The sequence below is a fragment of the Sorex araneus genome, chromosome 3, assembly GCF_027595985.1.
Source record: "Sorex araneus isolate mSorAra2 chromosome 3, mSorAra2.pri, whole genome shotgun sequence".
In the NCBI taxonomy this organism is placed as follows: Eukaryota; Metazoa; Chordata; class Mammalia; order Eulipotyphla; family Soricidae; genus Sorex; species Sorex araneus.
The window spans coordinates 135,041,463-135,058,547 of NC_073304.1; the positions used below are offsets into that span (position 1 = coordinate 135,041,463).

Genomic DNA, 17,085 nt, shown 5'->3' on the forward strand with positions numbered 1-17,085 from the left:
CTGCATTCAAAGGAGAGGACGCAGCTGCTTTCATGAGTGTGTATACATAGGCCAAAAGACATTTAAATGACTTTGATAAGCCTGAATAGCTTATGTAAAAACATAGAATATCTAGAATTTATATTTTATTCACAAAGGTATAATTTCCTTTAAAATTTTTGCTTAAAGAGGGTAGATAGAAAATTTTATTTAAAATAAAAGTTATTTATGTTGCTTCATAGTGACATTTTTCCAATTTGAGAAAAATGGGGAATTATATGCTTGCTTTGGTTTCTCTAAAAATCAAAACCATCCCTTCTACATTGCTTACCATTAAATTTTCATTAATTTTACCTCTCCCCCATTTTACTTTTCTGTCATTGAGTAATTTCCCATAGTTAAGAAAAAAGGCCAGTTCTTTATTTTGACATCTTTTATAGAATCAAAGTATTTTCTGCATCTTCCAAACTTGTTTGGTTTTATATTAAATAAAAATCAAGTCTTGGTATTTTTTTGTATGTCCAAAGAATAGTAATCAACAGATAATTAAGTCAATATCCAGTTTTTTATCTAAACATACCTCAAATCACTAACTATAAAGTATGAAGTAGAATTGCAGCAGCTAATTTTTTTTAATTTTCAACTGCACAAATATGAATTAGAATGTGTTTATTTTGCTAATGAAAGCTGTATTACATATTTATTTTTTTCCAAGCCAAACTGTATCCAGCTTTATTAAAGATACTTTTTATAAACAATCATGGTATTTCAGGCAGGACATGGGCAAACAATTGTTAACAGTGTACAATAACTTTTAAACTCCCTTCTTCAATGGACTACCAAAATCAGAAAGCCACTATAAAAACCAATGACATCTTCATTTGATGCTCTGAACAGCGAAAGTTTAGAGTGAGGGTTGACATTTCACATTTAGTATGTTGTTTAACAACTTTTCACAAGCCGACCCTGACTTTCTTTCTTTTTTTTTTTAATAATTTATTTATTTTTAATTAGAGAATCACCGTGAGGGTACAATTACAGATTTATACACTTTTGTGCTTATACTTCCCTCATACAAAGTTCGGGAACCCATTCCTTCACCAGTGCCCATTCTCCACCACCCATAAACCCAGCGTCCCTCCCACCCTCCCCAATCCCATCTCCCCCCCAACCCACCCTGCCACTGTGGCAGGGCATTCCCTTCTGTTCTCTCTCTCTAATTAGCTGTTGTGGTTTGCAATAAAGGTGTTGAGTGGCCGCTGTGCTCAGTCTCTAGCCCTCATTCAGCCCGCAACTCTCTTCCCCCACATGGCCTTCGACTACAATGTAGTTGGTGATCGCTTCTCTGAGTTGCCCTTTCCCCGGAACGTGAGGTCAGCCTCGAAGCCATGGGGTCAACCTCCTGGTACTTATTTCTACAGTTCTTGGGTATTAGTCTCCCACTCTGATATTCTATATACCATAGATGAGTGCAGTCTTTCTATGTCTGTCTCTCTCTTTCTGACTCATTTCACTCAGCATGAAACTTTTCATGCCCATCCACTTAACTACAAAATTCTTGACTTCCTTTTTTCTAACAGCTGCATAGTATTCCATTGTATAGATGTACCAAAGTTTCCTCAACCAGTCATCCGTTTGGGCGCATTCGGGTTTTTTCCAGATTCTGGCTATTGTAAACAGTGCTGCAATGAAAATACATGTGCAGATGTTGTTTCGATTGTACTTTTTTGCCTCTCTGGGATATATTCCCAGCAGTGGTATTGCTGGGTCAAATGGGAATTCAATATCTAATTTTTTGAGAATCGTCCAAATTGTTTTCCAGAAAGGCTGAACCAGTCGGCATTCCCACCAGCAGTGAAGAAGGGTCCCTTTCTCCCCACATCCTCTCCAACAGCGGTTGCTTTTGTTCTTTTGGATGTGTGCTAGTCTCTGTGGTGTGAGGTGGTATCTCATGGTTGTTTTGATCTGCATCTCTCTGATGATTAGTGATGCAGAGCACTTTTTCAAGTGCCTTTTAGCCATTTGTATTTCTTCCTTGGTAAAGTTTCTGTTCATTTCTTCGCCCCATTTTTTTGATGGGGTTGGATGTTTTCTTCTTGTAGAGTTCAACCAGTGCTTTATATACCATTGATATCAACCCCTTATCTGATGGGTATTGTGTAAATATCCTTTCCCATTCTGTGGATAGTCTTTGTATTCTGGTCACTGTATCTCTTGCGGTGCAGAAGCTTTTTAGTTTAATGTAGTCCCATTTGTTGATCTCTGTTTTTACTAGATTGCTTAGTTCCGTGTCACCTTTGAAGATACCTTTATCTTCAATATCGTGGAGGGTTTTGCCGACCTTGTCTTCAATGTACCTTATGGTTTGTGGTCTAATGTTGAGGTCTTTAATCCATTTTGATCTGACTTTTGTGCATGGTGTCAGGTCAAGGTCTAAACCCATTTTTTTGCATGTGGTTGTCCAGTTGTGCCAGCACCATTTGTTAAAGAGGCTTTCTTTGCTCCACTTCACATCTCTTGCTCCCTTATCAAAGATTAGATGATCATACATTTGGGGTTGTGTGTAGGGATATTCCACCCTGTTCCATTGGTCTACGGCTCTGCCTTTGTTCCAGTACCATGCTGTTTTAATTGTTACTGCTTTGTAGTAAAGATTGAGGTTGGGGAGTGTGATGCCTCCCATCATCTTTTTCCCAAGAATTGTTTTAGCTATCCTTGGACGTTTGTTATTCCATATGAAATTTAGGATTGCTTGATCCATTTCTTTGAAGAATGCCATGGGTATACTTATAGGTATCGCGTTGAATCTGTATAATGCTTTGGGGAGTATTGCCATTTTGACAACATTGATTCTCCCTATCCACGAGCAGGGTATATGTTTCCATTTCCTCATGTCCTCTTTGATTTCATGGAGTAGCGTTTTGTAGTTTTCTTTGTAAAGGTCTTTTACTTCCTTGGTTAAGCTGATTCCGAGGTACCTGATTTTCTGGGGCACGATTGTGAATGGGATTGCTTTTTTCATGTCCCTTTCCTCTGCCTCATTGTTTGCATATATGAAGGCCATGGACCCTGACTTTCAAGAAATGAAAGAAAAATGGCAGAATCATCAATCTGAAGATCCACAGTCTAAAAAGGAACCGTTCTTTTGAGGGCTGCCGTCTCAGTTGCGGCACTGCAAAATCCAGATGGCCTGACGTCCTGGTAACCACTTTTTGGGAGTCCAGGCTCAACAGGTCTCTCTGGGGTTAAGGGAGTTAAGGCGGAGAGGGAGACAAGACACAGAAACACATTTTCGTTTTTCCCCACCACAGGGCAGTGGGTGCCAGGGTGGCTACCGTGTCAAGTCAAGGAATCCCTCCTCTTGGAAATCAAGACGGAGTCTCTCAGAACTAGTGAGGAAAAGTTGTTTTTCCCCAGGGCGATCCAGTTTTGGAGACCATCTATTAGTGACTTATGCCCTTCCCCCAAAACAACAAGGAAGTGTTCTGTGTGCTAACAACATAGCTTAAAAAAAAAAGTAAAACAAAATTCTGCATTTTTATAAAACTGGATAAAAAATAGTATTTCAAACTGTAAAGTCACCAGAAGTACACAGTTACCAAAAATGCACATGCTTCACTTGGCATCTCCAGCACCTTCAGCTTTCTGTGCCTGGTCTGTTTTGGCATCTCCGTTTTCTGCAGGGTTATTTCCATCCTTGCCAGCATCAGCCTCCCCCTTTTTCCTTTTGGGTACCTTCTCTCCTTTCTTTGCAGGGGCCTTTTTAGGCTTGGGCTCTGGCTTTGGAGGAGCTGGTTTAGCTGATAACCTTGTGGATCTTCTCTGTGGTTCATCCTTCACCTTAGCTTTATCTCCTTTAGCATCCCCTTCAGCCTTTCTCTTGGGCATGGTGGCGGCAGCGGCGGGACGCGGGCGCTGGACACGGGGTGCAGCGGCGCGCGGGCTTTGGTAGGTCCAGGGGTCGTTCTCGCCTCTTCTTCTTCACACTGCTCCTGTATTACATCTTTATATAGAAGTTATAAGTATCTTTTAAAGAAAATATTAATCTCCTGAACAAAATTCCTTCCTGTCCACAATGTGAAAAAATGAGAACTTGTTTTGAAGTGAGATATGCCCAAACTGCCTGAAACAAAAATGTATTAAGAGGAAAAACATCAGCCAGACATTAGAGAGTCATATAGGCAATGTTTTAGTAAATACAAGGTTTAAATAAAAATTCATAAGGCATCTAAGAATACAAGTAACCTCAGAGACTTTAGATATTGGAGTAATTAAGTATAGAATATCAGTAGATATGTTTAATATAATAAAGGAAATGGAAGAATTGAAAATAAAAGCAAGTAAATGAAAACAACCAGTTCAAGGGTGTGGGTATAATTCAATTTGTCAAGTACATTCCCTATGGCCTCAACCTTAGTCCTTAGCACTACTCCACTTACTGAGTGCCACCCTGACAGCACTCATTTTGCTTCCTTGGTGCCACAACCAAGTGTATTGTCTCCTGCATTTCACAACCTGGTGAATGTGTGTGTGTGTGTGTGTGTGTGTGTGTGTGTGAGTACCACAGCTAAAACTATGTCAGTACCACAACCAAGTATTTGAGGATTGCAGCCAGGTGTATAATCCCCAGCAAACACTGCGGCCAAAAATGTGCAACCTCAGGTTATTACAACAAAGGGAAAGGGGCAAAAATTAGTAGAACCTCAAGATATTAGTATCACCTCAAAATATGGTACAGGGATTGTCTCTTGCTTTGAATGCAGCCAATCTTGATCCGTAGCACCTCAGAGTGGCTCCCAAGTATCATAAAAAGTCATTCCTGAGCACAGAGGCAGGAGTAGCTTTTTAGTATCTCTGAATGTGACTCTCAAAGATAAAATGAAAAAAAATAATAGTTTTAAATAAGTGAAAAACTGATTGCTAATGCTTAAAAAAGAAAAAAAATCTGTCAGACTGGAGAAAACAAAAGCAATCAATACAAATTATATAATGATTAAACGTATAAGATTATAGAATGGACATATTTGATGAGTAAATTAGTGAAATATAAACTTGACTAAGTAAACAAAAATCAAATCACACAGTAATAAAAGAGATATAAAAATTGGTTTAACAATTTTCTGATATAATTTGTGAAGCTCTTTTATACAAAATAAGGCCAATCAGATGAAATGTAAATCCATATTTTTTTTAGTAGAATGATATATCACCGGATGCAGAAAATATTTCTAAAATAGCATTATCTAACAGCAGTTAGAAAGACATCTGGCTTAGTAATAGCATCCATAGAAGTTGAAGCTGATATGATTGTTATCTTTAAAATGAATAGTACTTTTTGAATTTTATACAAATTTAAGCATGTAATTACCATGAGGGCAAATTAAAGGGGTTATCAAAGAAACAAAACCAAAGCAACTACAAGCATGACATTAGGAAAAAAGAAATTCTGTATTGAAAATTTTAATTCCAAACACTAGTGTTAAATAAAATGCTTGTAAATTATGTGAGAAAATCTAAATATTTACTCCATATTAATGTTTGTTTACTTTTTGTGGTTGACAAATACAGTAAAATACTGCACAGTGGCATATATAATAGAAAAGAGATGCTTCTTGATATTGGATTCTAATGGACTTAGTGTTGTTTGAAAGGAAATGTGTCATTTAACCTTATCTATTGTTTAGCTCATTATTCATGTCATAATATCTAAATTAACCACTGAAATATAAATATCAACCCAAGAAAGGGAAATTCAGTGAAATGAAGCAAGGCAGTTCAATCTGTGCTAAAGAAAGTTAATAATGTTAGCTAGAAACTTAGGGTAAATAAGCACAACTCAAAAAATAAATCCAAAATATGTATATGAGAGTTGCACTAACTCCATATGTATTAAGCTCACCAAGTAAGGAAACGTTGTTACAATAGGGATACATTTAAACCATAAATATATGAGTTAAAGGTACAAAAGTATGAAAAGAAAGCTACAACAGAAAATTATCAACCTAGTATATGGCATCACTATAATTTTAATAGAAAATATGAGTTTATTTATTTTGGCTTTTCTATTTTGGGGCTAAACCTTGCTGTTCTGACTCACTTCTGACTCTGTACTCAGGGATTACTCCTGGTGGTGCTTGAGGGAACATACTGGGGTGCAGGTAATCAAATCCAGGTTGGCCACATGCAAAGCAAACACTATACATGCTGTATTGTCTCTGTATCCCCTAAAATACAGATTTTTTTAAAAAAAATTTTATTAGAGAATCACTGTGATGTACAGTTACAAATTTATGAACTTTTGTGTTTGCATTTCACTCATACAGTGATCATTTACCCATCCTCCACCAGTGCCCATTCACCTCTACCAGTGATCCTAGTATCCCTCTCACCATCCCCACCCGATCCCCCGCCACCCCACTCTGCCTCTGTGGCAGGGCATTCCCTTTTGTTCTCTCTCCAAAATACAGATTTTAAAGCAAGCATATTATTGAAATAAATTCCAAAGTTGTATGCATCAAAAAATAAGTTAAACATATAAAATATAATTTTGTTATGCTAAATCTGCATTGTAACTTTTTTTTGTTTGCCGGGATGAGTGCTAAGCATTGCTTGTATTTAGGATTATCACAGGCTCTGTGCATAAGGGTCACTCCTGATGGTGCCCAGGGGTTCATGTGTGGTGCCAGAGAGCAAACCAGAGTCAATGTGTGCAGCACAAGTGACTTAACCCTGGTCCTATCTCTCTGGCTCCATATTAAGACTTTTTGATATATCTGTATGTGATATTTGTATGACAAACCAAAAAATTCAGTAAAAATATAGGAGATTTGAAAGAACACTAGAGTTTTATGTCACTTGCTAATTCATGAAGCTGGTGGTTACTTAGCAGGAAGAATTTCTCATGCTCTTTTTCATAAAGGATGTAGATATTTTTTTCTGGGTATAGAAGAATAAATTCACTGATAGATGTTGGAGATGACTGCTGTAATGAAATGGATTCACAATATGTGACTTACCTAGAAATACTAGACAGGCTTGGGAATATTTAAAATTTTAGGAATAACAGGTTAACATTTTAGGAGTAACAGGCCCAGGTAGATGGTTGAGAGTGATAAAATATATACTTGGTGTGTGAAAACCTGGGGCTTGTTCTCTCAGCACAGTATGGCCTTCAGAGCGCCTCTGGAACTGGCCCTGAGCACTGTGCACAGGGAGCTTCGGAGCCTACTGGGTCTGGACAAAAAGAAAAGGAAAAAAATCCAGCAGTCTGGTAGCCTTTTAGAGAACTCTCTCCTTCCCTGTGTTCATCTTTATTTGAGATATTTTACCACTTAAACTTTTTATAATGTTTATGAGTATTTCATTGTAAGAATGCAGCTGAATCTGCTTCCAGTAAGCTTTTTATACAAAATGGTTGTCAGAACACCTAAGTGGACTGATGCTTTATTAATTTTTACAGACAACTTTATATGATTTCTAACAAGTACATATTTATATATGTGGTTAAATTCGTTCTCAGAACTTGTGCCACACTTTAGAGAGAAGGCCGAATTATAAGATATGAATATCACATATGTATAGGTTAATTTACAACCACTCAATTCAAATTTATTGCCTAAAGGTCAAGGTCCAAAATAACCTGAGTCATTAGTGTGGAATTTTATTCGCTGACTTTATCTTAAATAAAATAAAAAAAAACTCTGTTTCCAAACTACAATTGTGGATTGCAAATACTTGGTTTTTAACTGATAAAAATGAAAATCTTTATGTTAAAACAGACAAAGAAATTAGAGGATATTTTCTTTTATAGAATTATGAGGATTTTTTTGACAATTTGTTCATTTCTAACATATGATCTAGAAAGAGCTCTGAGATCACCTTAAAAATTTTTGTTTTTATAGTTTATTTGTTGTGGACTTATTCTATACATCTCTTTCAGAAGTGTGCGCTAGTTTGGTTATTTAAATATTATCTTTTGTAAATAGAAAAAATAGTGGTGGATTTAGTAAGGAGTTCTATGATATCTTTGTTCTTGTTAAGAAGCCAATAGAGAGAGTTGAGGACAATGTAGCAGAGTAGCAAGAATAATATAAGTGTGGTCAATGATTCCTAGGACCAGCACAATACCACAATGTGGCACTGTTATAAGGTTTTTATCTACTAAAATGGTATCATGCATGTTTTTTTCTTCTTTCTTTGAACTCCTGCAGCTTTCCCCATATCATGGTGTGGTTAGCTCTTGTCTTTCCAATTAAATAGATGTCATATTCTTCAGGAATAGTTTCTGGTTTTCTTATTTACTGTTCTTTGTTATATATCAGCCTTTGTCTTAAATATAGTAAATATCTGCTAAATGTTTATTAACCAATTCCCTCAAACCTACCAGCTAAGGCTTTGCCACCATCTCAGTGTTCAGTTGATAAGTGCTTGAATGGATCACATATTAATCATTGGCCTTCCAGAAGCAGAGGGATTTCTGATAATTCTAACCCTAAATTATTTTATATGCCTTTTGGGGGAGAACTCCAACTTTCTGCAATTTTGTGTTCCTCATCACCTAAGAAAGAGCTTTTCTCAGAATGGCTCTTTGTATGAAGTTGTTCAGTTCAAACACAGATTTCATTATTGTAAGGACAGTAAAAGCCTTGAAAGTATTTATAGTTTACAAATCTCAGTGGTCTACACATATTTAGTCACCATATTTTTCACCAATTCTTTAATTATGGTCCAGTGATTCTATTTATAGTGGCAGGGAAAAATCAGGTGGAAAATGTGCAGCACCATTTTTATTGAATATGCAGTTAAGACTTATTTAAATTCTTTCTAAGCCTGCTCTCTCTGAGTCTATCCTTGTTTTCTTGTCATGTTTTATCTGTGGTTCTGTATTAATTTATCTGTCTGTATAATCTGTCATTCCCTACCATTCTATATTCATTTGGAAGCCATTCTTATTTTGCATCACTTCTATATCTAGAGATTACTATATTTTCTGGCTTTCTAGAAGGCTTTAGGCCTCTAAAAAGTGAGTTACCTTTGAATATGGCTTTCCGTGTGGTATGACTGCTAACATTGATTCTGGGTAATCATCAGCTTTGTCATACCATTCTAGATTAGGTTTCGATGTGATGTGTCATTTTAATAGACTAAAAAGCCATGCTCAGTAAGATCAAATTCCTGTGGGTATCGTTGTTAAGGATGCTTTCAAAATGAAGAAAATGTGTAATGTTTCGGAGGTTTCACCGAAAGGCATTAGATATTTACTGAAATTGCCAGTCTTTTAGTTGGATTTTATAGTCTGATTACATACTTGCTCACTATTATTTAGGCAAAACATGATTCACAATGCTTAAACTTTGTTGGTGAGCTTCTTAATTTAGGAAATCACAGCATAGTTTTGTTGGTTTCTGAGAAAAAGAAAAATCTTCTTCTACTTTTCTATGTGTGATCCTAATACTACACTCAGGAATAGAACAAGACAAATCTATTCCTAAATTAGGCCAGGCATATAGTAGATCTACAAGATATTGTTATTTAAAACTTATTAGCTTATTAGCATGGTGAAAGTGGCAGGTTTTATACTAAGATTGTGTAGGCTTAAAACTCCACTTCTGCCATTTAATGGATATGCTACATTTAGTGTTAATTTCTTTCTGCGTCAGTTTTTCATCTATACAAGGGCAATATTCCTTTTTTTTAGATTTTATGCAATATATTTTATTTAGACTGATAAAATATAGTTAAATTTACAGTTGTAAATTTGCAATTTAAAATTCTAATTAAATTTATTTATTTATATAAATTTTATTGAATCACCGAGAGATAGTTACAAGCTTTCATGTTTGGGTTACAATCTCACAATGATCAAACACCCATCCCTCTACCAGTGCACATTCCCCACCACCGACATCCTGGGTATACACCCCCCTTTCCCACCCTCCCCCTGCCTCCATGGCAGACAATATTCCCCATACTCTCTCTACTTTTGGGCATTATGGCTTGCAACACAGACACTGAGAGGTCATCATGTTTGTTCCATTATCTACTTTCAGCCTGCCTCTAACATCCCAGTTGGTTCCTCCAGCCATCATTTTCTTAGTGATCCCTTCTCTATCCCATCTGCCTTCTCCCTTCCGCTCATGAAGCAGTCTTCCAGCTATGGGGCAATCCTCCTTGTCTCTACTGTCCTTGAGTGTCACCCTCATGTGATGTTACTTTATGCTCCACAAATGAGTGCAGTCCTTCTATGTCTGTCCCTCTCTTTCTGATTAATTTCACTTAGCATGATACTCTCCATGTCTATCCATTTATAAGCAAATCTTATGGCTTCATCTCTCCTAACAGCTGCATAGTATTCCATTGTGTAGATGTACCAAAGTTTCTTTAACCAATCATCTATTTTAGGGCACTCGGGTTGTTTCCAGATTTTGGCTATTGTGAACAGTGTTGCAATGAATATATAGGTACAGATATCATTTCTACTGTGCTTTTTTTCATATATATCCTTGGGATATATTCCCAGAAGTGGTATTGCGGGAAGCTCAATTTCTAGTTTTTGAAGGACTGTCCATATTGTTTTCCAGAAAGGCTGGACCAATCGGCATACAATGGCAATATTTAATCAGGGATGTAGTTCCATGGTAGAGCAATTGCTTTATGTATGTGATTCCAAGGTTTAATCCACACTATCCTTTAGCCCCAGGTGGGAATATTCATTGTTGTATTAATTATTAAGTTATTGAATGCTCATTTGATAACTCATCTTCCAGAATTATTAAATGAGTGTTAATATACCAGCATAATATGTGTATACTTTGGAATGTGCATGTCTTATATTTAGAACCTGGTCAATAATTTTTATAATTTTATTGTTGGGTTTTATAGATGTTAATGTTCAATATTCATTTAGAAAGAGGCCTCAGCTTCCATGTGAGAAGGCTTCAGAACATTTGGTCTGAAGATGACTGTCACTATTGACTCACCTATTTGTCTCTGACACCAGATATGCATACATTAGTTAACAGAATAAAAACCGGTGTAACTCGCCTCAGATGGCTGTGTACATGCCATCTTTGTTTAGTTAAGCAGGATCCTACTATTCTTATTTCACTTGCCCATGAATTCTTTCTTGAGAGAAGTCTTACAAAGTTTCCCACTTTATTCATATTTCCAGTGGTGGAACTTGGTTTGCCTGAAAAGTGATCTCACATAGGAATCCTTAATCATTTCCTGACTCTATATTTTGCTGGAGGCTCGAGTGTTAACCTCTCAAAGGGACCTAGGACCTGGAAGGATCCCAAAGGAAGCCACATTCAGCATATCGAATTAAGCATCCATATATCTGTATTGGGCCATTGACCATGGAGCAATAGATAATTCTTAATTGAGGTGTTAATATCTGGTATACTTATTTTTATAGAAACTGGATATTTCAGATCAGGTAAGATTTGCCTGAAGAGAGAGATTTCGTTTATACCAGAGAAAAATCTTTATTTTTCCAAAAATTCTGACTTTAGTGATGAATTTATATTTTATGACTATTTGCAATAACAATCTAAGACTTTGGTCTTGATTCAAGGAAAATAATCCTACATAACGTTCTCTGTCTTGTTGAAACTACTATATACTGAGCCTGTTGCCCTGCTATAATTTCTGCCCACATTGTGCCCACAGTACATGCAAGATTCTGAAAGTGTTTTGTCCTTTTAGCCAGATATTATTTTTCTGTATCCTATTTTTTTCCAAGTCCTTTTCTGGTTCTGTTTTTTGTTTTTCTTCCTTATCCTCTAGTGTCATGCCATGTAAATTATAAGTCCTCTATAAGTGCTTTAAGAGTATAATTATTGAATCTTCTTGCAGCAGGAACCTATTTAATTGGACATAACCATGCATTTTCTTTTACTTGTTTGACAATATCCTTGTAACTATACTTCTCCATGTTCAACAACCCTTATGCATACCAAGCATTGTGTATTGTGCTCATCAGCTTATGTTTAGAATTTCATGTTATTCTCATAGAAATTCTAAGTTTCAGGCATTCAGGATAGTGTGGAGGCCAAAACTAAAGAAGAATATAGTTTGAGATATATAAAATATGATTATCTTAGTCCAAAATTAATGAAAGTATTAATATGATACAGTTAACCTTGGCAAATCTTGTTCCTTCCAAATAAAAGTTATTGAAGGAACTTTGCTTCAATAAGTTCCTTCAAAAGAGGACTTCAAAAAGGGATAATTTTTGCTGAAAAGTTATCAATACTGCAGTGAAATGATGCTTAACTCATTTGAGAAATTAGTCTAGGGGAGGTGGAAAATCAAATATAGATATATATTTTTTATTCCTTTATTGAATCACCATGTGAAAAGTTACAAAGCTTTCAGGTTTAAGTCTCAGTTATACAATGCTCAAACACCCATCCCTTCACCAGAGCACATATTCCACCACCAAGAATCACAGTATACCTCCCCCTCCCCCCCCACCTCCCCAGCCCCCCACCTCGCGTGTGTAACTGGTAAATTTCACTTTACTTTCACTTTACTTTGATTACATTCAATATTTCAGCAAAAAAATTCACTATTATTGATTTGGAGTTTCTCCCCCCTAAAGTTGACCTGCTGAAAAGAAAGCATTTGATAATTTGTTTTCCATTGCTGAGAATGAAGAGATATGAGGCCAGGAGGCTGCACTAGCAGCCGCATGGTTTTGGATTTCTGTATTTTAGTATTTTAGTAACCAAGTCCAGAGAAATATCTGCCAGAAATCGCAATATCAAATATAGATATTTGCGGGGGCTCACCTAAGCTCTGGGCCCACTCCTGGTGATTTTTGACCAACTGGGCCAGTGGTTCAGTGAATTGCATGGTTTCATCTTTTTGTTTTCTCTTATGGGGGTGCATAGTATTCCATTGTGTTTGCTAAGGTTACATGATGGGGGGAGAGAGGGAAACTTGGGACATTGCTGGGGAGACACTAAAATTAGTGGTGGGCTTGGAGTTAGAACATTGAATATTCACAAGGGCTTTGTACATTATGGTGTCTAAAGAAGGAAATAATGGTCCACAGGGTTTCTATTGAACTTAGCTCCACATACCATACCAAGTGGCTCCGATTGATAAAACATCTCTGACATCTTAGAAAAAACCTACTTGGGGATTCCTAACTTACACCTGCTTCCAGTCAAGGCCACCATCATTTTTAGTCAGTATCTATTAAATTAACATGCTTTATAATGGACTGGAGCGATAGCACAGTGGGTAGGGTGTTTGCCTTGCACGCGGCCGACCCAGGTTCGATTCCTTTGTCCCTTTTGGAGAGCCCAGCAAGCTACCGAGAGTGTCCCGCCCACATGGCAGAGCCTGGCAAGCTATCTGTGGTGCATTCAATATGCCAAAAACAGTAACAACAAGTTTCACATGGAGATGTACTGGTGCCCGCTCGAGCAAATCGATGAACAATGGGACAGTTCTACAGTGCTACAGGCATTTTTTTATTATCAGCCTTATTTTACAGATGAAATGACTGAGGCTCAGAGTTCTTAGAGTTATCCAGATCTCCTGCCTGTTCAAGATGAGATTCAAATTTAGGTCTGACTGCAGGGCCAGCAATCATAACCTCTGCTTGTGTGTTCCACACGAGTTGGGAGAGAGGATATCATTAGAATTTAGCCCTTCTCTAGGTCAAGTTCATATTTCTTCTAACTGGGCTAACAATTTCTCTGCCCATTTGGTGACATGTCTGAGCCACTTAGGCTCATATTCTCATGAACTCCAAACTTAGGTCCTTACCCACTGCTTCTCTTTTGTATGGCTTCCTTTTCTGAATTCTAAAGGTCTAAAACAAGCAAGCAACAAGGAAACTCCAATGGTGAATTGAATCAGACCTGTTCTTTCTTAAGAGGATTCTGGGAGGTGGCCTGAAGCTGCAACCTTCCCATACCTTCAAAGCATTTACTCTTTCTACGGTAGGTTGACAGATTTCTTATCGCTAGTACTAATCTCTGGCCTAGGGGCTTTCTCTGGCTGCTGAAGATAGCTCACCTTAGCGCAAGGGAGGGAACAGACCTGAAAAGCCTTGGCAGTTTATCTTTAGGAACTTTCAATCAGTGAGTGACAGGAGCTGATGGATAAATATTTAGATTTGCTTAAATTTAGTGTGTTTCAGTTTCTTTGAAAATTCTTTTAAATTTAAATTTCTTTATAGGTCAAACCCAAAGCTCAGTTTATATTTCTAACAGGCTTCCTAATGATGCCAACCTTTGACCCACACCTTGAGTAGTATGGCTCAGTGTCCCTTGTCTTTAATTTGGTATATTTGTGAAGTTTATTGTATACTATCTTTGATGTTTTCTTCCATGTTTTTTTCCCTTCTTTTTAGATTCTTTCTTTTCAAATTCTCAGTAGGCTTCTAATTGACTTAAAAAATTAGAAATGGGAAAAGGGCAGGAATGATTCCACAGTATAAAAGGCATCTTCTAAGCAGTATTTCCTCTTTGAACTTTCTTATCAAATTTAACTATAGTTGCTCACAAAAGTAAGCTGCTATATTAATTTATTTAATTATCTTTTTCTTTTTCCTTTGTGATTACCCCACTTTCTATCTTTGTTTCCTGTCATCAGCATCTAAATAAGCTACCTCAGTACCTCAGTTTATTTCAGTATCATCTTCATATAAAATCCAATCTATGCAGATGACTGTAACAGTTCTAGAATGAACAGTTGTAACAAGGTAGTGCATTTTTCCCACTCAAGTATTTGACTGACTTGAGGTCATCCTCACAGTTTGTTCCAGGAAAAGCTTATTGTACATGAGGTGGCCAAGTTGAAATAACCAGAACATTGCTTATATCGATCTCAAAGTGTTTACAGATGAGGGCATAGCTGGCATTATTCCCTTGGAGATATGTCAGGAGCCTTTTTTTCTTTCTTCTCCCCTTCCTTCCTTCCTTCCTTCCTTCCTTCCTTCCTTCCTTCCTTCCTTCCTTCCTTCCTTCCTTCCTTCCTTCCTTCCTTCCTTCCTTCCTTTCTTTCTTTCTTTCTTTCTTTCTTTCTTTCTTTCTTTCTTTCCTTCTTTCTTGTGTGTGTTTAGACAATGTTTTTACTTATTTTGGGGGTAAGATCTGAGTGCTAAAAGTACCTTTAGTTCCTGTATTGCAAACCATAATGACAGAAGTCTTTTTTGAGAAGATGCTTTCTTCCTGCTCTTAAGACCTCTAAACTCAGTATAAACCAGACTTCCAATGTAAATTGAGGTAACTTTTTCCATTTGTAGTAAAAATCAAGCCACTGAAAACCAAAAGCAAAGACTATAGTTTTCAATCCTCAGAAATTTGTCTCCTGTTTGAGGATTCATCAAGGTTGAGGCAAAGGGGGAAGTAGTCACCCATGTGCTCTAACTCTAAATTACTACTCCCAACTGAAGTCCCTTTGGACCTAAGTTCCTTTTCATCTTTTTTCACTGCAGCACTCTCTGGTTCTCATTAACTCCAACTTTCATCATCCTACCTTCTGCATTAATCCCTACAGCCTTACTCCAATAATACTGTTCATTGTGTTAGACCCTTCCTGAATCTCGAGTTAAAGGATGGGAATTACAGAACACTCCAAATTCATTATTACTTTAAGTCACTCTATCTACAGCTAAGGATCTGTATCAGAATTAGTAAGGTTTGGCATTCACTCTGCTGCCAGTCTTCCCATACTGGTTGGCCCCTGGGACCCTCTTTATTTTTTACCTCTCAGTCCTTCCCCTACTAGAACCTCTGTGTAATGCAATGTAAATGCACTGTCCAAAAACTGTAAAACTCCTGGGGTAGAATTTACATAACTGTGATAAGAATTTCATACCCTGGAGTTTATGCAGCTGGATATTTTGCTTTCTCTTAACTAAAAAAAAAAAAAAAAAAAAAAAAAAGTCCCTCATTCTGCACACCTGCAACGTTGGAGAAGTTGAAAATTTTTGCTATTGCTGTTTTTTTAACCTTTTTTTCTCCTGTCTAGAACTACCCCAGAATTCTACTTTAATATAATTAAAATTTTCAATCTATTTTCCTCAAGAGAATGATTTTCTTTCTACAAGAATTATTTTCTTAAAATTTTTAATTAGTAAATCACCGTGGGGTACAGTTACAGATTTACAAACTTTCATGCTTGCATTTCAGTCATACAGTGATTGAGTACCCATCCCTCTGCCAGTGCCCATTCTCCACCACTAATGGTCCCAGTATCCCTTCCCTCACCCCCACCCCCTCCCCTACCACCACTCCCCCCCCCCCCATCCCGCCTCTGTGGCAGGGCATTCACTTTTGTTCTCTCTTTCCTTTTGGGTGTTATAGTTTGCACTAGAGGCATTGAGTGGCCATTGTGTTTGATCTGTAGTCTACATTCGGTTCTCATTTCCCAACCTGAGCTGATCCTCCAAATACCCTTTACTTGGTGTTCCTTTATCTGAGCTCCTTTTCCCCCAGCATTTGAGGCTGGCTTCTAAGCCATGGAGTAAACTTCCTGGTCCTTGTCTCTACTATTCACTAAAAAAAAAATTCTTAACTCAGACTAAATTCAGATTTTAAGATTGCAATTTCTCTGCCTGTTCCTTCAGTATGAAGGAACTGTTACTCTCTAGACCTTAATCAAACATAACACTGGGAACCTCTATATCAGGGATGACGCTGGACCACAAGAAATTCCAGTTCTGTATAAAATCTTCTGGAAGTAGCTTTTCATTTTGATGTTACTTTACTTCCAAGGCAAACTGAAACATTTTTTAATTGAAGATACAGCTTGACCTTAGTTAATGTGGGCTTACTCTATGAGTTTTTGAACTATTGAATATACTCTAAGGAGTGGCTACATTAAAATATAAGTCATGAAACATTTTTAGAATTGAGAATTGTTTTACAATTCTAAAATTCATATTTAGCACTGTTGTCCTGTTGTTCATCGACTTGCTCGAGTGGGCATCAGCAACGTCTCCATTGTGAGACTTGTTACTGTTTTTGGCATATAGAATATACCTCGGGTAGCTTGCCAGGCTTTGCTGTGCGGGCAGGATACTGTTGGTAGCTTGCCGGACTCTCCAAGAGGGACTGAGGAATCAAACCCGGGTCGGCCACA

General features: G+C 37.2%; 2 protein-coding genes across 4 annotated transcripts in view; one reads left to right on the plus strand and one right to left on the minus strand.

Moving 5' to 3' along the window:
- MACROD2 (mono-ADP ribosylhydrolase 2) overlaps nucleotides 1-17,085 on the plus strand; it is a 2,262,400-nt gene that overhangs the window by 424,619 nt on the left and 1,820,696 nt on the right. The window lies entirely within an intron of this gene.
- LOC101542240 (non-histone chromosomal protein HMG-17-like) lies at nucleotides 3,516-3,867 on the minus strand. Its single transcript, XM_055132031.1, has one exon. The coding sequence runs from the start codon at nucleotides 3,865-3,867 to the stop codon at nucleotides 3,595-3,597; it is 273 nt and encodes a 90-aa protein (XP_054988006.1). The 3' UTR covers nucleotides 3,516-3,594.